This window comes from Manacus candei, unplaced genomic scaffold (genome assembly GCF_025592945.1).
Source record: "Manacus candei isolate 608988 ecotype Guabito, Panama unplaced genomic scaffold, ASM2559294v1 h1tg000014l, whole genome shotgun sequence".
Lineage (NCBI taxonomy): Eukaryota > Metazoa > Chordata > Aves > Passeriformes > Pipridae > Manacus > Manacus candei.
In genome coordinates this window covers 4,010,350-4,033,848 of record NW_026138062.1, presented here as the reverse complement: position 1 = coordinate 4,033,848, position 23,499 = coordinate 4,010,350, and the positions used below count along the sequence as shown (strand labels likewise).

The 23,499-nt window shown below is 40.0% G+C and overlaps 1 protein-coding gene across 1 annotated transcript in view; it reads left to right on the top strand.

Annotated features, from left to right (window-relative positions):
- The first annotated feature begins 3,991 nt into the window (after window positions 1-3,991).
- Window positions 3,992-23,499, top strand: part of HS6ST3 (heparan sulfate 6-O-sulfotransferase 3) — a 286,811-nt gene continuing 267,303 nt past the window's right edge. The window contains exon 1 of the mRNA XM_051780628.1: window positions 3,992-4,852. Coding sequence (XP_051636588.1) covers window positions 4,320-4,852 — 533 coding nt within the window. The 5' untranslated portion in view covers window positions 3,992-4,319. The remainder of the gene's footprint in view (window positions 4,853-23,499) is intronic.

The window sequence follows — 23,499 nt, the reverse complement described above, 5'->3', positions numbered from 1 at the left end:
ATAAAATTATTACATCCAGAGAAAAAATGGCAAGCAAGAGAAGCGAAAAGTAACAAGGCTCATGATGAAATGCAACTTTACAAGAAGAAAGACTGGTGGCAGTGTGACGCATAAACTGTTTTAAGAGGAAGAATGCGGCCCTCAATGTACCATTGAAATGAAGATTTGGTAAGTGCACATACTGAAATTTAATCCGACAACAAATACTGGAGGTTTATATTCTAAACATTAAAACAAATTAATCCCAGAGAGATGATTGCAGTTAGTGTGCATTTATTAATTTAACAATTTGTATCCTCATGACAAGAGAAACACCTGGGACTCGCTGCACAATGAAAAATTGGTTTATTGGAAATCTTAATGGCTACAAGCATTGAAACAGCTCAGGTCAAGCAGTGATAAATAATTTAAAGAAACCAGTGTGAGGTAGGTGTCACTTTAATTTTACATTAACAGATCTATTAGATATTAACCTTATCAGACAGGTAATTGCTAAATGAAATCATGCTTTTGTACCTTTGCTTCATAATATTATTTGCTGACTCATGCATTTTGTACAAACCTTGAAATTTGAACACTGATACTGTTTCACATGCCCATTGCTTCAGACTAGCAAATACTGCATTATCCTTTAAAATAAATTGTAATTATGCCAATTTTTGTTTTTAGCAACTTGGAAAACTTGAGTGCTACCTAGGAAATGACAAGAAGGGACACATTGTGTTGGAATTATAAACTAATTTTCTATGCACGTTTTTACTTGTCAGCATGTCTCTGGTAGAAATGACAGTAGAGCTGGTATGTAAATTTTAACAGGTGAAGGTATCCTGCCTGAAATTGTCATGAAGAATAGGTAATTTAAGAATTATTTGAATGCTTGGTGAACTCTGAGATACCTGCTGACAGCAGAGGATCTTGGAGAATTATTATCTTGGAAATAAAAGGATCTCAAGTCTTATGTGTAATTGTTTTATTTTTAAATAATAGAATCATAGAATGGCCTGGGTTGGATGGGACTTTAAAGATCACCTAGTTCCAACCCCCCTGGGCATGGCCAGAGACATCTTTCACTAGACCGGGTTGCTCAGAGCCACATTCAACCTGGCCTGGAACACTTCCAGAAATGGGGCATCCACAACTGGGCAACTTGTTCCAGTGCCTTACCACCATCACGGTAAATCCACAGAAAATCTACAGGAACTACATTCATTTTGTAAGAGTATATCAAAACTAGCTTGTAACTGACTTTGGATTTTTCTTGTAATTAAAGTCTCATTGGAGATTTATAGATGAGTGATATTTTAAAGGGGAAATGTTGGTATTGAACAGTGTTTGCAATTTTTAGGCGTTAATTTTGAATCCAGTTGTGTTCCAATTAAAATGACAGAAACATGACTGTTTCTAAAATGACCTGTATCATTGTTTCATTGGTGCTAATACAGCGGGGCCCTATGCAGTAATGTGGACCTCTATAAAGAGAATATAAACTACTACCAATGAAGACACTACATTCTCTGTGTAGGGATACTTAGCCTCTGATGAGTATGATGAGACCCAGGTTCACTCGAGACCCCCAGCTGCTATCCAAACTAGGGCCACGTTCAGTATAACTTAGGGTGTAACTGCACACCCTATGTGCAGTTGGGAAGACCTGGGTGGTGGCTGGATCTTCTCTGGGTTGTGGCTCTACACAAATCATGGTCCACAGACTGCCATTAAGGACATTAAAATTCATTAAGTAAAAGCCTGTCTTTGAGAGCTGCATAAACACATTGATTCATGTGGCACTGCAAGTACTTTTTGCTAGTTTCAGAGAAAGGAGAGCTTTTTAAAAATCAAATTTTTCATCTAAACCTCATTATAAATATTTTTACTTCTCTTGTATGTAATTTCCATTAATTTTTTTTGCCAGTCTTCATGAATCAGTAACTGTCTTGAGCAAGTTTAAACAAAAAAGAATTTAAAATTTAACTGAAATTCATTATTTCTGTGTTTTGCAACCTTAGCTTTGAGCTCCTTTTCATGGAGATGAAGGTACAGTGTCATCAATCTGAGAAAATCTTAAATTATAATAGCATTTCCGTATTTACTAAAAGCATGATGAGACATAATTCAACCTCAATCTTTTAGCAGTGTTTTATTTCAAATATGAATTTACCCCCATTGCTTGTTAGGTAATGAATAGGCTGAGGTGAGAACAAAATGCTACTGTATCTTACATGTATAAGTATTTAAATTCCTCTGGAACAGGCTTCCTGTCACCTAGTAAAAGGGAGAGGTTAAGAGGCAACCTCACTAAGTCCACACTTGGGGGGCTCAGGGAGTCTGAAAACAAGTGAGCATGGTAGTGGTCAAAGCAGAGAAGAGAGTCTGGTATCTCTAAAGAAAAGAAAGGTGCTCTGCTGCTTGTGCTGGCAAAGAACACGGTAATTTTCCAAGGCAAAATTGCTGGTTTATACTTTGGTAAGAGTCAGTGGGTGCACACCTCTTGTTATTAGAGGAAGAAGACTGAAGAGGTTGGTTTGACACCAGACTTTGCATTCTTCTTCCAAAGGATGAAGGGATTGGGCTGCCAGTGCTGTGGTGTGTGGCTGTACAAGGATGAATTTCACCAGGTAATACATGGCGTTCTTTGTACAAAATTTCACAGAAGATAGAAGTGCATCATCTCTTTTCATGTTTTGGCAAGACCCAAAAATATGCCACTCTCAGACTTTTACTGGTGTAATATTGTAACACTGCTGTGTGACACTGGAAGTGTGCATGTGCCCTATTTGTTTGAAGGCTGGGTGGTGTAGGCTGTTGTTCTTGGGGACACCTTGCAACACTAAAGTTTTAGACAATTTTATGGTAATTTCTATTACTTCTGGCAAGCTTTAATGAGAGCAAATACTCCATTCCAAGAGTACAAGTATTCTTGCTTTTCATATAAAAATCTTTAGCTTAAAATACATTTATCTATTTTTATAAGTTCTGAGATTAAATGGTCCCAGGGGAAGGCGCTGCTCTTCTGTTATTAGCCTTCCAGAGGTGAATTTGTCCTCAGAGTGAAGCAAGAAAGTTGCTTTAGCACTGTCAGATATCTAATTAATCCCTCAGTAAATAAGGCATTCTGTAATTAAATAACCGAGATGTGCAATCAGTTCTAACACAAAATGCTTTGCATATTAATATATTATAATCGAGGAGCCGTACGAGGCTTGGTTTTGGTTATGAAGTGGTTGTAATAGACTTTTAAAATTATGGAGAACTCATTGCAGGCAAAACATTGAGGGTTTTTTTGGCAAAACTCAGCTAAGTGGGACCTGCGAGCTAAAGATTTGAATAGACATTCAAAAAATTAGTTTTCAATAGGGAAAGCAGCACAGTTTCAAGCAGTGGATTGTTGTAAATATGCGAAAGGGATTGAAAAACGGACTTGTGAAATGTTAACAGAGCAGCTGCTGGGGAGCCAATATTAGTGCCTCGGGGAGATAAAAGTTTTCTCCAAAATCAGTTCAGCACTTGCGACTTCGTGCTCTGAAGACCGCAAGAACCAGAAGCAAGGCGGATCAGTTATAATCTGCAATGAATTAGTTAGCCTGCGGGGTGGTCCGACCTGCTTGTGTGAGCCACTCGGGCTTATAAACACAGGCTTGAAACCGCGAGCCGTACCAGACACCCTTTCGCTGAGGAAGAACAACGGGACGCGAAGGAATTTAACAGAGCTTCGCTCACCTGGAGGCGCCGCCGGTCCATCCCATTGGCTGCCTTTCGTTCCGCCCCCGGCGCCTCATTGGCTGCCCCGCCTCCCCCCGCCCACTCACGCGCGGCCGGTCCCGTCCGGCACCTGGAAGGGCGCGAGGAGTGACTCCCACCGCCTCCGCCGCACGCGCCGCCCGCGCTCATTGGCGGCGGGGCCGGCGTGCTGCGCCCGCCCATTGGCCGTCGGGGCGGCCGGCTGTGCCCCGATTGGCCGGCGGGCGGGGGCGGGGCGCGCCCCGCCGGGAGCCGAGCGGTGTGTTTGGGCTGCAGAGTTGCCGGCGGAGCGGGATCGGTGTCGGGAGCTGCTGCTCCCACCGCTGCAGTCGGCAGCGCGTCCCGGGGAACGGCGCTCGGCGCCTTCGCCCCCCCCGCGGGGAGCGGGCGCGTGATGGCTGCCTCGGGCGGGATGCGGCGCGCCGCGCTGGGCTGAGTGGGGCGAGCCGCGGCCGCCCGGCAGGACCATGCCGTCCGGGAGGGAGCCGGGCGCCCCTCGGCTGCGGGATCCGAGCGGGGCGGCCGCCCCGGCAGCGCTCGGCAGCGCCTGAGCCCACGTCGCGCCGTCCCCGCGACCCGCCATGGACGAGCGCTCCAACAGGTGGCTGCTGCCGCCGCTGCTGGCGCTGCTCTTCCTGCTCATCGTCTACCAGTACGTGTCGCCCGCCTGCCCCGGCGCCGCCTGCCCCCGCCGCCCGGCGGCCTCGGCCGCCCGCCGCGGGGGGGGCCCGGCGGAGCGGGAGGAGGAGGAGGAGGCGGCGGCGCTGCCACGGCTGGCGGCCAAGTTCCCGTTCGCACGGGGAGAGCTGTGCCGGCGGGTGCGGTTCGACATGCGGGGCCGCGACGTGATCGTCTTCCTCCACATCCAAAAGACGGGCGGCACCACCTTCGGGCGGCACCTGGTGCGCAACATCCACCTGGAACAGCCCTGTTACTGCCGGGCCGGGCAGAAGAAGTGCGCCTGCCACCGCCCGGGCGGCGACAAGGACACCTGGCTCTTCTCCCGCTTCTCCACCGGCTGGAGCTGCGGGCTGCACGCCGACTGGACCGAGCTCACCAGCTGCGTGCCCGCCGCCATGGAGCGCCGCGGATGCGCCGGTAACCGCACCCTCAGGTCAGTGTCTGATTTCCAGGTGCTCGAAATCGCATCCCGCCTTTCCAAGTGCCCTGGGAAGGTGCCCTGTCAGCGGGTTCCGCTCCCCGGCAGTCGGGCGAGAACTGTCCGCCGCCTTTGTCATTCAGAAGCAAACGGTGGGGAGACGAAGGCTTCTGTTTTGGCGGAGGTTCTAGTTTGGGGTTTGGGTTGTTGCCCTCTCTGTGTGTTACCTGTCGTGCTTTCGCTTCGCCTCAGATCTGTGCGGACTCCACGTAGCGCGCGTGCATCTACCTGTGGTACAGATCAGCGAAAGAAAAACTCGTTTTCCTGCAAGTTTTTCCTATCTATTTGTCCTTTAGAAAGTTGTTTTAAACAAAACGCTACAGTCTTCTGCAGTAAGGAGAGTGCCTCTGCAGAGTCTGATAGATCTTTGCAGCTGCTGAATCATGTAACTAGGGTAGTTTGAAGTACCCAGAAGCCCTTAAATTCTTCTTTTCCTCGTGTTTCGTGTTGGTAGATAGGCTGGTTATCTGTTTCCCGCGGTGTACTGACCGCTCGCAGTACGGGCAAGCTCAAAGTAAGGAGACCATGTGTGCCAGGCTCTGTGCAGGGAACGCAGTCCTAGCAAAAATCTCACTGTTAGTTCCCTTCGATGATCTAAAGGCACTGAAAACCGGAATTTTGTGTGCATGCTACCTCTCTCCATATTATATTGTTTTTCCTGAGTCTTGTGAAAGGTCTTGTCTGTTTTAAACGTGGAAAAACTTCAGATGGGTGATTCTTCTATATAAGAGATAGCTCTAGGTGATTTAGTAAGTTTTGGTCTTTGTTCTGATTTATTTGCCATTCAGTCAGATTTTTCAGGCTAGTATTAGATCCTGTCTTTATTTGTATGATAGATTTTGAACATGTGTATTAAGAAGTTATGAGCTGAATTTGCTCTTAAACCTCTGCACTTTAATAATTGTAACTTCAACATCTATAAAATATTTAGGAAAATATAGGAAAAATACCTTTTTAAAAAGTAAGAAGGTACCTTATGTTCTTTCATTTTAGTATCCATCTTGATTTTACAAGTCCACAAACTTTAAATCTTCAGTAGAACAGCTCACACATTGTGTTTTGTATCTTGTAATTTAAATACATGTACAGTCCATGAAATACATGGACACATTTTCACAGGGCTTATTCATCGAGACAGTAGAGTTGATTATTGTTGTTGAAAAATTTGAAGATTATTTGATGTGACTATCAAAGGCCCTCCCATACCGCAAAGCTAGTCACATTTGGAAAGACTTCAGTTTGGATAATTTGAATTTATTGTGGATGGTTGTGGACTTGGACTGTACTTGCATAATACTGTTAAGGTAATTCATACAATTTTATGGGAGACAAATTTAGCTGAAGATGAAGTGTATGTGTTTGTGTGCTAATGGAAGAGAGATGCTGTGAATGCCTTTAAGGACAAAATAACTTGTTGGTAGCTGTACGGCTTTAAGGAATATTCAGGAAACTTGTAATGTAAACCAGGGAGGGGGGGAGGAAGAGTAATGCTTGTAAAAATGCTTGAAAACACATAAGCTGTCACTAAAGTCCACTTCTTCTTTCCCGTGACAAATGTTAGTAGATAAACAATTGAGTGCTGAATTCAATTGCAAAGATTACACACGGGCACTAAAATCAGAGTAGTGGTTTCAATACTATTAAATAAAAACATTACTGTATTAAGTGAATTTAAAAGTTAGAGTTGAACTACACAGCAGGTCATACTAGTTATTCAGGGGATAATTAGTAATTAATTTGATTTAAGAAAGACACGTAGTGATGCTTCGCCACTATAGGTGAATAGTGTTCCCTTAATTTTTTTTGGTTAGTGTTTTTTATTTAGTTTGTTTAGTTAGTGAATGATTTGGTTAGTGTAGCATTGCGCTTCTTGATTTCTCTTTACTTATGTGAGGAAAGTGCTCTGAATAATAATTTGTTTAATTGTTCTAATACTTGTTTATTCCTATAATATATCCTGTACTAGACAAACGCCTTTACAATTTCCCCTTTGTTTCCTCATTATGATCGTGCAGCTTGAATTCAGCTTTTCAAGGAGCTGTAAAAGGAATCAAATAGCCCTGAAGTATGGATTGTCTTTGCTGTGAATGTCTTTGCTTCTGGTGAAGTTGGAATCAAGCCCAAACTACTTTGCTGTACTATTAGAGGCATGCATCTAAGTCTTTTTTAAATGTCTGAATGGCGAATTGAGGAGACTGTATGCCTAAAATAGGCAAGAAACTGGCATATGAGTCTAACATAAAGCATACTGATTATTTTTAAGTCATTCTTTAAAGCTTCTGAATTTATTTGAGACATTACACTTCCTTGAATAGCTCAACTTTTCTCCTCTCCCTTCCAGCTACCATGTCAGAAGAGTAGGCTAAATTGGTTAAATACCCGAAAATGAATTTTGTTTGTGGCTAGTGGGACAGATAGTTTTATGGATTTGGTACCAATGTGTTTGATTTTTTTGTGCCATGTATTTGATGCAGTGAAGATGTTAAGTGTATTTTAGAACTTTGTTTGTTTCTCCACATAGGAAGTGTTAGTATATTCTGTTCTTTCAGATCTCTGTATATGTGGTCTGTCTTTTATTACACAGAGGGAATAGGAAATTTATAGTGTATGTGTCCTCGTTCTGAAAATTTGTTTCTGAGGTGGCTAGTAATATTATAAGTTAGATTAATTCCTATCTTTTAACACAGGTCTTCAGAAGATTTCATGAGAAAACTATAATTAGAATTCATGGAGGAAGGGGCTACCTGGTAGGGAAAGGAGGGAGTGGATAATGGTCCTAAAGGTCCTGGAAGACATGTGAAGCACAACCTCTCCTTACCCTGGGTCTTTGTCTTTCATGGACAGTGTGTTTAAAGGTGTTTCTTAAATCTCATTAGGCTTTTGAAGAGAATTTGTCTTAGTTTTTCCTGTTGCTAATGTTGGAGTTTTGAAGTCTCAGGACCCAAGCAGGAACATGGGGCAGAAACTGCTGCTGTGCCTCAAAAATTTGAACTTCTCGAAGCCCATGTGCCAGCGTCGACTTTTTGTGTGACTTAATGGTATGGTGTGACCTGTCCCAGCTTAGGCACTTCAGTATGAAAAGTTGGCTGTTGTCAATGTATTGAATGCTATTGTCAAGTTGTAGAACTATCTTTTTTGTTTAAAAGCAAAGTAATTCTTTTGAATGACATTACTTCAAAAAATTACCAAACCAAAACAAAAACTGTAGACTTTACTTCTTCAAAAATTTGCATATGTTTTCATTTTCAGCATGTTAAATGTTCTGCTGAAATACCTACTTAAGTGTTTACAGGGCCAGGCTATTAGTTTTTCATACTAATGTGTAGCTTTCACTTTTATGAAAGTTGCTATCTGGATAGTGATGATATTGAGAAGGGTATGCAGCTGATGCAGTTTTAAATTAATTTTTTTTAGTGTAGTTTTTAAATCAACATTGCAAATATTTAATATTATCAAAGCAGTGGGACTTTTCCCATGTAGATGCAGTTACGTCCATATGGAAGTTCTTGCATCAGTGGCATAGTCCATCCCCTCTCTGCCCCTTGCCATTTAACAGAATGGCTGTTAGAGCAGAAAGTACCTGAGACTGGCATGGAATCCTTTTTGGTTTGGTTTTTTTTTTCTCCCTATTTTTAAAAAACAGTCTATTGTGTATTTGCTTTGCCCTCCCCTCTCTGGAAGTCACTGAAGTTGGTGATTCTTGTGTTCAGCTCAACCTCCGGAACTTGTCTTTCCTTCAGTGGTGCCAAGAAGCTGAGACTGTGGAGCCTTAGCCAGCATTGCTTGAGGAAAGAAAGGGAACAGAAATGTTGTTAAGATGTCTAACCTGGTATACCAGGGAAGAGTTGGTGTCAATTCTGAGTGAGTGACATTAGGCTACCTCTGTAGACAGTGGGGAGAAACAGAATTATGGAGGCAGTCCTTTGGAGGGTCTAAGACATGTCTGAGACCTGCTGAATTGTCTTCTAGAGGGGCAGTTCTTCCATTCACTGGTAGCAAGGAAAGACTAAAATTGTGAATTGGGACTTGATGTCTAAAACTAGATGAGAAGAGTTCCACATCTAATATTGCAGAGACATTGTCCAAAATGATTGTCTGCCTCTGTTAGGTTACCTGGTAAAACTTGGTGTGTGAGGTAGGGCTTGCTTTGCCTCTCTGATCTATGTATGAGGGATTGAGAGGAGTCCTGATCAAGGCACATTTTCTCCCTTGCTGATGTACCTGCAATATAATTAATAATTATTCATTATTATTTATTACAAGTTTGATTAAACTAGGAAGGCAATCTTTTAAACACTTGAAAGAACACTGCATTGAAAGTGTTATCTAATTTTCTGATATGAAACAGTGAAATCACTTGAATTGTGTAAACCCCATAAGCTTTATTGTCAATGCAGTTTAGTCTTCAAAACTATTGATTTTCATTAATTTGCTTCCATTATACTCCCCATTTCCTCGTGTCTGTTTAACTTACTGTGTGCTCCATTATTCTGTGGAAGTGTAAATCAACAGTAAACCCATGAGTTACGGAATGAAGAGAGTGGAATAGAAACTGTCAGTAGAATTCCTTTTTCTTCTTATGCAGTCCTTTATTTGACTACTGAGTATTTTTAAACCTCTAGCAATAACAGAGCATAAGATGGACTCTAATCTTTGCAGCTGTGATAACTATGTTCATCACAAAAATGTAAGAGTGCTAATTGAAAATTAGGATTAGGCTGAAGGTAGTGGGGAGAAGAGAATAAAATGTCATAAATGTTTAAACTGAAAAAAGCACAAATTCTCTACTTTACCTTAGTATCTTCTAATGAAATGAATGTTGGAGCCAGTAAACTCTATAGAATTTATTTTTATTAATATAAGGAACAACAAGGATTAAACAATTTCCTATGGTCCTGCTACTGACTGTGGGGATTTTTTCTTCCTTAACTGTCTCCAGTGCTGGATGCTTTAAAAGAATAGTGGTAATCTGCTCAAGGGTTTCATTGTCCTTACAATTGGGAAGTGGTGTTGCTTCCCTCAAGTGCTCAGTGTGAGTCTTGTTAACTTCAATTTTAAACCCATTACATCTTCTGTCTTTTGAGAAACTGGGAACAAATCGATCTCCTTTTCTCTTCAGTAGCCTACTCAATACTTTGGTTCTTAGGAAGTCCCCTTTCAACCTTCCCTGCTTAAATAGTAACCAAATTCAGTTCACTCTATATCGTGGGCGATTCTTTGTGTTCCTCCTCTTTGGGTTTGTGTCAGTTGTTTTCTTGAAAAGTGATGCTCTGTTGGGAGTACAGTACCAAGTGGACCAAAAAAGGTTATTTTGCTTATTCTTAAAGTTGTGTTTGTGCCTCTACACTTCACTGATGTTTGCCATTTTGCAACTGCCTGACATTGACTGTCAGCTTGGGATTTAGACATTATTAATTTTCTTTAAAGACTACTACGTATATTTCCATTGCCCAATGGATTTCATTCGTCTTCTGTCAATACCTTTAATTTGCAAAATTGATTTAATTTTTTTTGTCCTTCCTAGCTTTTCATCAGTTGGCATATTTAATAAATGTGTTTTGTATTCAGCATCCACACTGTTGATGCAAACATTGAATAGAATGAAATCCCTTGGTAATAAAGTTTTTGTTTAATATATCTCTCAGAATTGCTTTCCAGGGAGTTCTGCCCCTGCCACATGATTTTTTTTTTCTAGGCTGTGTTTTTCTGGCTTATGTTACTAATTGGAGATGTTTTCCAAAGTCATAATTATTTTTGAAAAGCATTTAATTTTTCATGTTCCTATTTGAAGTCAATTACTGTATTTTAGAGGGAAATTAGACTGATTTGATCCAAGTTGAGACAGTAACATTGTCTGCTAGTCTTTTCTTCTATGCGTTGAAAGACAACTTCTCTAGAACTTGTGGCAACAACTTGCTACTCTCCTTAACTACTTTTTGCACTGTGTCGCCTGTGAGGTTTCCCTTGCCCAGAGTAGCAGACAAAATGATTGCTATGCACAGAACTTTTCAGCATCAGAATTGTCACAGCTCTGGAAAACTTTTCACCCAAAGATAAATCTTGTCTTCAGACTTTTGAAGCTATTGCAGTAAATCTCACCAGGTTACCTACAAAAATTACTAGAACTCATGTTTGCTGTTAATTGCTAGTAATGTTAAAACAGTGGTCAGCATTGTTTCAATCAGAAATGGATTGTTCTTATTCACTCATCATTGTAATTTACAAGTAACTGTGAAACTGAGTAAGTTTTGAGTCAGAGAGGTGCATGTTATGAAAATGATTACCTGAACAGCAGTTCTTCTAGTTATTTGGAGGAGAATTTAGTGATTTACCCAAGAAAATTTGGCTGCTTCTGGTATTTCATTCTGGAAAATAGACTGTCTAATAAGATTTTCTGTAAAATGGAGGAGCTATTCTCTTCTTTATGCAGGAGCCAGACAGAGAAATCCTGGGGGAGAAAAAAGAGTGGAAGTGTCAGGAGTATCCCCTAAGACTGTACAGTGCTATAAGACATAGCAGCTGTCATAACTTTCTCATGTTATTAAGATGCTTTTTAATTTATGTTAACTAGCTGCCTAATTTAGAATCATTTCCAATCCTCTTGAGTAGGATATTGCTTAAATTCTTACATAGCATTAGGGTATATATCGATTTGAGGTGTGTTACAGTCCGATTAGTGGCTGCAACAAGATTCTTTAAATGGATGCTACGAAGACGAGATTAAGGCACTAAATCCAAATGTTAAAGTCTCAAACAGAAAATGAAATTTATTTTTATCAATAAGTAAGTGATAAAAACAAAGGAAGGGGGGAGGAGAAGGGGGAGAAATAAGGAAAGGGAAAAGCTACAGAATTAAATTACAAAAGGATTGCCACCACTGGTGAGGGAAGCAATCGGGTGCATACAACCTCAGGCAGTCAGCAGGAGGACTGTCGAATGGAGGCAGGTGGTGAGCAGGGTCGATGGGTAGGTGGGATGGCGGCAGGCAGGCGAGATGGACGAAAGCAGCCGTAGAGGTCAGCAGCCAACACTGGACCCTGAGTTGAACCCGACCAAGCTGAAGGCAAGCAGAAGAGGTGGAACGGAGGCAGGTGAGATGGAGTCAGGCGCGATGGAGCGAGGAGTGGGGCCAAGACCGGAGCAGACTGGAACACTGGAACCTATTGGACTGGATCTTGAACACCACGTGTCCTGGGCCCAAACAAAACTGAACTCCAGCTGTCTTGGACCCCCCCAAACAAAAGACTACCAACAAAAAACTCTCTAGAGGTGATGCTGGGCACAGTCTTAAATACCCCACGGTTGATGCTCATTGGCTGGCTTGCCTCCAGGCTGACTCTTCCACACTGCCAATTGGTTAGACTGTTGGTATCTGGGCAGGCTGGCTCTGCTGAGATGGGAAAATGGAACTTTTCTCTGCTGTAGACTCTCCAGGGGGGCTGGCAAGTAGTCTAAAAATGTCTTCTCAAGACGATGAAGACAGCCCTGCCAGGAGTTAAAGACAGAGTCTGCCATTTTGTTCACCAAATTGGTCAATGTGAAAACAACAACAAGAGTAAGAGATGAAACCGTCACTTACAAGGTGGAATGGGAAAAATTACTGTGTGAGTGGAAAAACATGCTATGTAATGCCATTACACTGATAGAGATGAAATCTGTAGACCCAACCAATGGCAAAAATAGGGATAAAATTGTAAACTTACTCATGGGTTATTTTTTTAGAATTCTTTGTGGAGAAGGAATAAATCTCTGCCAGCTCAGCTCTAGTGATCACAGAGAAGCTGAATGGAAAGTGTAGAGATCTGGTTGAAATGAGTGATTTCTCCCTTCAGGTGTGTTGGCAGTTTTCATGTGTTACTTTCTAAGTCAGCAAGAGTAAAGTATTTCCTCCCAGAGTTTGGTGCAGCCATGAAAGTAAATTGAGCTTATATATAATGTAAGGACTCTGCTGCTGTTAGTGCAGAATGAGACCTGATGAAAGCAAGGGAAAGCCTGTATTCTTTAATATATTTGATATTACATTCAATTTGCTCCCTTTTCTCTGCAAGTATTTATAACCCAAACTTCTAATGCTACATTGGATGTCTTAATGTTCCCAGTTGCCTAAAAGGTAACTTAAAGTCCCTTCAAAGTTCTGTTACTGCTGAATATAGTTTTTCAAACACTGTGTAGGAGGCTGATTGTATGAATTAAGGGTGTAATTTGGACTGTCATTATGATACAATGATTCAACCTTGAAACAACTAGTATTTTAGGAGGAAAAAAATTAGCAACAGAACTGTTTTGGGATTGATGATTGGGGGAGTAAGAGGAAATCACTTCCCCCAACCTGGTTAGTAGCTCCTGCCAACATAACCTGATACTTGATTAGCCTGCTTCACTTCCAAAGGGTTGTTGTTGTCAGTTGTTCAATACAGTGTCCACCAGGAACCCCAGATCTGTTTCTGCAGAGCTGTGTCCTAGCCACTCCATGGCCAGTCTGTCTTGTGTGTTCTTACTTTACCTCAGGTGCAAGTTTTTTCTTTTACTTGGAATCATGGAATCATACAATGGTTTGAGTTGCAAGATACATTAAAGATCATCTAGATCCAACCCCTCTGCCATGGGCAGGGACATCTTTCACTAGACCAGGTTCCTCAAAGCCTCACCCAACCTGGCCTCGAACACTTCCAGGGATGGGTGATCCACAACTTTTCTGTCCCACCACTCTCACAGTAAACCACTTACCATGGTTGATCTTCCTGAGTTTCCCATCAATGTAGTTCTCTTACCTCTTGAAGTTGCTCAAAATAGAAGCACTGTTCTCTGGAGTGTTGATCTCTTTCTCCAGTGTGGGGTTGCCCCTGAACCTGCTGAGACCAGACTCTGACCCACCATTCAGGTAATTAGTACAGACATTTAAACAGCACTGGCATCACTGCCAGAGTGACACTGCAAGTAATCAACCACCAGCTGGATTTTGTATAGCATGCCAACACCTATTCCGTGTCTCACCAGTGTGCCTCAAATAAGTATGGCAAAGCCCTTACTGATGTCAATATGAACAACATCCACTGCTCCAGGGAAATTTGCTCAATCACCTTTCTGGGAATGAAGATGAGGCTCATCAGCCTGTAGCTCCTTGAATCCTTCTTGAAGGTAACTGTGTGGTTTGCTTTTTATTTATGGAAAATGGGAAGAAAGATTACAGTGGAGAAGATGCTGCAGAATCAGAAGGTGCTGATGTAGATATTTTAACTGCTCCCTGTTCCTCAGTTTAAGATTTCCTTGAGTAGGATCAGAAGCCTTGATTATTAAATAAAGAATATATGCACTGATTTTCTTTCACTGTGAACATTACATTGATTTGTCAAAAGAAACAACTTATTACCAGCAATAACCTTTTTAATGTGCTGTGATACATCCACGACATCCAATGTAAAGTTGACCTCAAGCATGTGTTACAAATATGTTCCTTTGTACATATCTTATAAAACTGAGATGGTATGCTTCTCTGGTGCCAGGAAGGGTCTTATTAAACTGAGTTTGGTAGATAAAATAGAACTAAAAAAGCAATTCAATAAATAAGAGGCAATCATATTTGTCTTTTTAATTATTTTTTATTTCAGCATGTGTTGAGTCAACCATTTCTATTCAAATTATTTTTATCCAGAAAGCTAGCATTTTTATAATTTCCAAATTCATATTGCAGGCAGTGCTCTTCAGAGCTCTTTAATAACATTAGCACTGTAGATAGACGTTAAACTGTTCACAGTTAAATTATAGTGTAAAACTTTGTTGTGTGCTAACATGAGATAACTTCCCAGAGTTTGTAATGAAACAGTGTAACTGCTTTGCCGTTCTTTTTTCTATTTGAAAGTTGAGTTACTGGATTGAACTTTCAATATATCTAAGGTTCTATTGTGCAAGTCTCAAAGCTTCTGTATAAAATCTTCTGTAGGCAAAGACAGAATCCAGAAAAAAAGCAGCAAATATACAGTCAAAGAACTGGTGCTTATTCCTTTACATTTCTTGTAAGTGGACTGTAAATGCTTTAAAATGCTAAGCAGGAAAAATTCAGAAGATGAGATCTCAAATAATTAGTTTGTGTGTGTATGTATTTTTTCTTTACTACTAAACATTTTGGTTTTGTGAAGTTTAAAGTCCTCATTTTAAACTTGTGTCACAAGCTTCAGCTCAACTGTGGTAAAGTGGTTATGCCTTTTTGTCAAGCTTTTAAAGCCTGAAAATGCCCATTGAAATGGTTTCCTTCAAATAGAGAATTTAGCTGCCTAAATGAAAGGAGTAACTGAAATTATTTTTCCTAAATGGCCCAGGCCCTCTCTAACACATTACCTTCTACAACAGTCTCCTGCATCTTTTGTCCAAAGCTGACAGGCCAACGACCATGGAAATCTGTGTTGAGTTTTGCAGCACTGCCTCTGATTTGTGCAGGTTATTTTTTATCAGGGTATATCTCTTTCCATTTTTATTAAATTGCCAGATATCTGACAATAGGATAAAGAATACCATTGTGATATGGGTCAGTACCAGGCTTCTAAATGGCCGCTGGGCCTTGCTACAGAGCAATAGTAAAACTGATGGACTGTATCTGACTAAAGGATTGACTGGGAAGCTTAAGTGTGGCCACACAGAACTATGGCTTTGATTAGGAGAGCAGTGGGGATGATAGAATTTTAAAAGTTCTTGTTTCATGCTCTGCTGCTTGTATTCTAGTCTATTATCAGGTAGTTTCTATGGAAATATTAAATAAACCCAAACAAAATACAAAAAATGAAATGATCTGGGAAGTATTCATAGCAAGAAGGTCATTGTAGTTGCATTGATGTTTTAAACAAAATTGCAAGTTGTGTATCATTTCAGGAAGTAAGCTTGGTATGACTAGAGGATTTTCAATTTGTGCCATATATATGGATAACAGAAGAGCTTAAAAGTATACATGAAAAAAGAAAGGTTTCTTTTTCACAATCACATTTTTTTTCTGTAAAGATGCCTCCTGTTTCTTGTATTATTCAGGTTACATCCTACACTTTTGATTTACCTTCTTGTCAGCCTGATATTACCCACTCTCCCACACTGCTGTCCTAGCTATCTTGCCAGCTCTTTTGCCTTTGTTTTACGTGTTTTTCTAGTGTGACTCACATGGCCTTTGCAGTGTATCTGCTTGCTTTGCATACAGAATGAGCTGGTTAGAGTGGTGCTCATCTCTGCTTGGCATGTTTGGCAGCTGCAGGCTTGAATCATTCAGCTCTTGAGCTTGTCTGCCCTGCTGAAGTTTGAAGGGGCTTTTAGCTGTTTGGCTTTGCAAGAGCTAGCAGAATTGACCTGTTTCATCTATCCTAAATTCTTTGTTTTATTGTTCCTTCTGTTCCTAGTGGTACACAGAAACCAATAAGGAAAAATAATTGCTCTTTTCCCCCTACCTGAAAAGACAGGGGACAGAAAAGATGCATTTCTGTGTAACTGTGTCTCTGTCTGTTCCCTTAAGCTGCTGCTCAGAGGGCTTTTATAATTGCTTCCCTTGGATTTGTGTTCAGTTTCTCCCAGGATAAAGTATTAAATGATTGCAAGTTGTCTCAATAGCATATGCCTCAATCTTTTACTTTTATAATGTCTTGGAGAAGAAAGTATTTGAGATTAGTGTTGACAGAAAAATTTCCTGTTTTACCGTCAGCTGTTGGACAGCAGTACTGAATCCCAGCTCTGCAGTGTGGGCCCCCAGTTTCATCCTGAGGCAAGGAGAACTCGAGTCCTTCCCAGCAGGTGAAGGAAGGTAGATAGGTCCTGGCTTTGTCCCCCTGCCACAGAGGCAAAGGAGGAAGGTGGTTAGCACTTCTGGAACCTGAGGAGGAAAAGTGAGGGTTTAATGGGACTGGAAATATATGAAGTAAAGAGGAGAACTTGTGTACAAGTAGAGAGGGAGATACCCCTGGGGTACACAGAAGAAAAAGTGATCTCATCATAGAAGCAATAAGCAAGGAAAACCAAATAGAACATCTGTTTTCATCAAGACACAGGAATGCACATAGCTCTATCAAGCCAATTTTTAGCAGGTGTTTTGGCTCTGCAGTGGCTTGTTCAATTTCACTAGTCAAATTTTAATTTCTTTTAATTTTTTGAGAGCTAGTTTAAAGAAGTTAGCTTTGCTTTCGTGTTATCTTTTAATAGAGATTTGTTTGCTTTCTACTTCTTGAATTCACATTTAGTATCTGAATTCTAATTTTTTTTCTCTGTAATCGTGGGTTAGAAATTAAGACAAATGGCAGCTCATGAAAAACGATAAACACATAATTCTAAGACCTAGAGCCCCATGAGCAATGTGGTGTCTAAATGCGCACAAGCTGACTTTATTATGTGATTGTTCTCTTCCCCTTCGTTCTCTTTGGGGCCTTTCATTCTCTTCTAGCCTCCTAGTTGTATTACTCCCTGGTCAGCCTGCTGCCTGCATGGTAGTGGCAGTGGCTGCAGCAATGATTGATGTGGGGACCAAATTGCTAGACACAGTTAGTGAGTATTTCATGGAGCAGTCAGTCTGCAAACCTGAAGAGGGAGAAGCAGTTTTGTATGTGGTTCTGGCTGTTGTGTGCAGAATCTGGTTCAAAGTGTTACTGTTGTTCTGTAAAATATATTTACTTCTCTTAAAGGATTGTCTACCTCTGTCTCTGAAAAAAACTCTTTGAGGTTTTTTTTTTTGTTAGAGAAAACAACTTAAAATTATAAAGTGTATTGAAGACAATTTATAAAATTAAAATCCTTGCAAGGTGCATGGAAACTACTTGAAAATACCATAAGGCAGTCTTGGAGAAAATGCAGACCCTTATTGAAGATAGCAAGTCCAAAAAAGAACTGGTGTGACATAGCTAAGCAGCAGGGTAAGAGATGGTTACACAGAGTAGTTTTCACCATTTTTTTAAAAGTTCAAGTTTTGTCTGCTAGAGCAAAATACAAAGGTTCATAAATTCTGGCAGGATGAGGGAAGAATGCAGTACAGCTAAGAAAGAAGTCTGAGGACCAATTTGCAGGGGGTGTAAAATTAATCTTTTTGAAATGTGCTGTGAACAAGAAGCCTGTTAGAGAGTGCGTAGGGCCAATAGGTGATCTCTCCTTCTATCCCCTGGAAATAAAGCTCTATCAAAAAAGAAGCTGTTGTTTTACCTCTCATATCTGTGTTCATTTTTAAGCTTTGAAGAAGTTCTGAACTGAAACTTTTCATTATGGAGGATATATTAAAGGATCTCTCTTCAAATTGAGGTGTTGGTAGAAGCAATTATGGAACAAATTTAAAAAAAAAAAGGGGGGGGAATGGCATAAACTAGATGGTATTTATAGCTGCCATTTGCCAGAACTAGATGGTATTGAAAAGAGCTCAGGAATTCAACCACCAAACTACTAAATGTGGATGTGACCTCCTGCTTAAAACTTGGACGATTTGAAAGTAATTTTTAAAACCCCATACTACTTAGCAATAAGCTTAACATCTGCAGTGGGAAAACTAGGAGAAACTATTAGAGGAAATAGAATTAGTGGATAGTTGCCTACTACAGCACAGTGGAGGTCCATGCGGCCTTTGCAATAGAAAATCATGCCTGAATTATGTTTAGGATCTGGGAAGGAGTCAAAAAACATGTCTGCAAAGGAAGTTAGGTAATCATAGTCTGTTTCAGATAAAAGCAACAGCCATATTTATCTTTGTGTGTTTTTTTCCAATCTCAAACCTTTTCCTGGTCATAATTTTAGGAAAGGATTCCAAATGAAGAACTAAAAATTTATTCTTAGATCTTATGATATGCCTTTTTTTTGCATCACTTCAGTTGCAGTCTTCTAGATCTGAAATTCTGCTGTGGGAAGAATGTCTTGAACATGAAATTCAGGAGCATTATCTTGTTATTGAAAAACTATTAGAGCGAGCTTGGCCTTTTTCTTCTGTTTTATTCAGAACAGAATAATGACCTTTTCCAACAATATAATGCTCTCAATTACTGTTGATGCTTATGTGATCGTGTTGCAAAGATGTGACTGAAAATTGTGCAGAAGTTCATACTGTAAACTAACTAGCTTTATCTGCTGCTCATGCAGCAGTGGTGGTAAGCCAAGGGTCTCAGTGGGGCTTTGCAGTGTGGTGCTTAGACTGGATGTAAAAAGTGGTTGTTTTCTCTCTGAGCTGTGTTGTTAGCCCTACTGCTGTAACTTTAACTCTTTTCTTGTTATTGTTGGTTGGGTTTTTGTTTTTTCTTGTATTGCTGGTGATGAGGCTTTAATTAGGTGTTTGTATTGTATACTGAAACCAGGATGTTAGACTTGATAGTCCAAAACCCAAGTGAAATTCACTCTTAAAAAATTGAACCGTGGGATGACACGTCAACAGTTCACACAGTGGTTCCTTTCAAAAAATCACACACATTCATAAAAAGGAGATGATTTTGATTACTGGTTGATTTGTTTACTTTCTTGTTTATGTATTCCTCGTGATTTGGAGTAGTGGGTTAGATGTGGAAAAAGGTGGTAAAATTAGTTGGAGACGTTGATAGTCAGAAATACCTGGGTTAGGAGAAAAACAGTTAAGGATAACAGCTTAGGTGGAAATATGGAAAACTTCAAATCAGGAATTCTGATTTTGACATGGGAGTTAAGGACTTCGAAGACATGGAAATGATCAGTATAACTGAAGTTCATTTCATGAACACACTTGAGATGGAGTTTATTTGAACATACTCAAGATGAAGTTTATGGAGTGGTCGATAAAGATGTATGAGTAGTTAAATGGATGAATTAATATTTTTCTTTTTAATGTAGACTGTGTTTTTTCTCTCTTATTTGGGATGAAAATAAAAGGTTTTGTAGGCACCATGAATGAGGAAGTTTACTTCTTGGCTGCAGCAACTTTGCTATATCAATAGCAAGTTCCCTGCTCCGTGACAATTTGTAATTGATGTGAGGGAAGGGATACAAATGTAGAATTTAACTGGTATAATATAATTTCATTTTCTCGTAGGAACTAGGTCTGACATTGAGGGTCTACATGGAAGGAAGCTCTGTGCTTCTTCCCTGCAAGATACTTCAAATGCCTCTCAAATATAGGATGAGCTGCCATGACATCACTAACCATGCGATAGAGTGACTTTTTACTCACTAGCTCATAGCAAGTATGCTCTAGGGTTCTGTGTGGCCAGAGCAAGAAATAGACAGGCAGAGAAAGTTCTTAAAGTTGACAGACTCGTGGTTTTGCTTAAAACCAGAATGTTTAGAGAACCCTTGTTTTAAGCATGGGTGTGGGAGGATTAGTGGAGGGAAAAGAAAGGACGTGGATGTGTTGCAACCTGATGTGGATTGCAGTGGTAGAATCAGAGCAGATGGAGATAAGGCTGTGGGTGTTTCTGAGAGACTGGGGCCTTTCAGAACTGAAACTGAGTGGGGAGGAAAAACAGAAGGATATGTGTAGCTCAGTAGTGAAGTGGAATGGAGACTGCTGGAGGTTTTAAGAGGAGTTTTGAAAAGTGGCTACAACTTTTTATATATAGATTTTTTTTTTTAACCAGCAATTCAATGCAAATTGAACTGCCATCCACAGAACACAGAGGTGGAGTAGAAGTCTATTGCTCTTCCCAGCTTTTAAAACTCACAATAAGGTGACCTAATATATTTTTCTTGTCTTCAGAAATAGCTCAAATCCTTGAACTCTTAGCAGTTGCCTATCCAAAACTTGTATTTTAAGACTCCTTGTAGGACAGTGCTCATTTTGAGAATCATTGATAGAGAAATGTTTTATAACAGAAGTGAAATCCTTGTAACTTTTCAGAATAAAATGCAGACTTTTGAGGCAAGGAGACAGGAAGTTTCTGCTTGTCCTAATTTTTTCATGCCTTTACAGGTACTTGGTTTGTCACATCAGTTTCAAGTTTCTTGGCCATGATTGCCCATATAGCACTCAAATTCAGACTTATGGAGACACTTGCACTGCAATAGATGGATTATAAATCCATTGAATCAAAATAATCATCATGGAATACAGTAAAATTTGTGTGAAATTTCTGTGAGCTGCACGTATAGCACCTTTTAATCCTTTCTATAATGCAAAGGCATTTTTGGCTTGATGAGATGTTGGTATGAGAAGTGCTTGCACATAAAAAGATGTGCTTAGATATATCTGCTATGGTAAATCCTTTTCAGCTGAAGTTCTGAATCTGCAGATTCTGACAGCTTTTTATTTAGTGGTAGAGCTGTTAGCACAGGTGTATATGGTAGTGGCTTAGAAATACTACCTGTGAGTTCTTAAATATGTATAAAGCAAAGAAATCGTTTACTTTCATTTGGCATTTTGAAGGTAAACCACACTGGCTCTTGAAAGTGTAACTGTAAATCTTGGACTACAAGGCTTTTTAAAAAATGATGGATTTTTTTTTTTTCCTCAGAAATGTGGTCCAATCTCATAGGACCCTGAATCAACCTGTGCATTTAGGTGGAGTTACTTTCTATATGCATCCACATCTTCATTTTTATATTGAGCATGAAGACCAAACTTTTCGATCCCTGAAACTAAAGACAGTATTAGAACACAACAACTCTGACCAGGATAAACCCAGGAAAATCTCAGAGTGAAGGAAAGTTAGTTACAGAGCTGGAAAACAAATTATTGCTCACTTCACATGTCGTTCAAGTGTGTTGGCTTTTCCTTAGTCCCTCTTTCAAACCCTGTTCATTCTTCCCTCTCAGTGGTTGCCCAGCTTGAGACAATCTGCATTCTCTATCTGGAGATTTTTCCTCTGAGTCCCTGAGAAAATCTTCTTGTTCAGTCACTTTTTAAGGCTTGACTGTGATTCTGCTTTCTGAAGCTGTCAGGAGCACTGTCAGTCTTAGCTGCCCTGTAGCTGCCCTACTTGCCATCTGTCCCTGTCTGTCACATGTGTGCTTCTTTTCTGTATTTTTAATGGTTGAGTGCTCAGTGTTTAGAGAAGAAGTCTCCTTTCTTCTCCACCAGCTCATGTCCAAAAACTGCTGGTTTAGTCTTTGTCACATGACATTTTATGAGTTTCAGAGAGTTTTATGGTGTACTGTAAAGTGTAACCTCATGAAGTAATGAGGCTATCAAATTATGTAAAGCATGAACATGAATTTGTATCTTTTTAGCATAATATTAAATATGGGTTTGCCATGCTTCTCTTTTCTTCTGTGCTTGCTCACAGATGCTTTTACTAAACCATTTATACTAGCTATACACAGGAAAATAGTTTTTGTTTATTCTTAGTGTTCCTTCACTGACTTCACATTCTTTACAGCTGCTGACTCTTTTTATTTTCTTCTTCTTTGTAACTTTTATCAGAGAAGTCAGGTGTTTTTTTTCCAATTGTGTCAGCTCATTCCTTTGGAAATCTTATGTTCTTCCTATATATATGTGCATGTATTTTAGATAGAAGAGGTAAGAAGTCTATTGTGGAGAAGAACTTGTTACAAAAAAAAGTCCTTAATTTTTTGGAAGTGTGTAGAAAGAAATTTTAAGCTAATGATGCCTCAATAATTTTTTTGTTTTTATTGAAAGTGAGTCAAGACTGATTTTGGCCCTGTTAAAGTAAGAGTGGATTATTATTTTCTAATGTAAAGGTGACTGGCTACTCAGTGCAAAAAAGGGAGTGGGGTTAAAAGGCTGAGGTACTTCTCTACTCCTGCTCTCCAGACACAGCTGTTAATAGTATTGTTTGGTGCTGAGTGTGTCTCCAGCTGAAGTGCCTGCGAAGGGAACAGCCAAGGAGAGGGGCAGATAGACAAGCAGCTCCACAACTGCAGTGATACTACAGGGCTTCTTTCTGTTTCCTAGGAATTCAGTTGAGAAATCCTTTGCTTTATTTCCTTTTTTCCACTGCAAGATATGTACTGCCATCATTAGTGACTGTTTTGGATGCAAATAACAATGACATAATGGCACTATAAAATCTTTTTATTTTACATTAATAGAAGCAAATTTTGTACATGTAGCTGATGGTATGAATGTCTAATGCTTCCACTGATTGCAACAACTGCTCTTCTCCTAAATTTCATGAGGAATTGATCAAATGTACAATCAACTGATACATTTAGTGGGTGTAAACTTAATTACATCATACCCTACTTACGCAAAAATTACATGCACGCTTTATTGTGGGATTTGAGGCCTCATTTTATTTAAACTTGAGAATTATTCTATTCTCGCAGATTAACCTTGCTCTAGGTTATTTATGTTCAGATTTTAAGACAGACCTAGGCATCAGATTGCCTAGGTATTTTAACATAATTATTCTAGTGTAGATACTTGCTTTGGAGAGAATGTTTTTTCAATGCTGTCAAGTCAAAAAAAATTAATTCTGATTGATATGGAATTAAGGGTAATTTATGTTTATAGATATGGGCCAATGAAATTTTGAAGTTCATCTGTTCTAATTTGGGAAATGCTAAATGTGTCTTTTTGTTATTGCCAAGCCTGTAGGCAAACTATTCCTCCAGCACACACACAGTGTTTTACTTACAATTGCATAAGTGTCCCTGGTGCATGCCTTGGCAATTCAGTCACATATGTTGTGCAGTCCTATCAAATAAAGTATCCTACTCTTGCATCTTGTGGCTATTGGATGAAA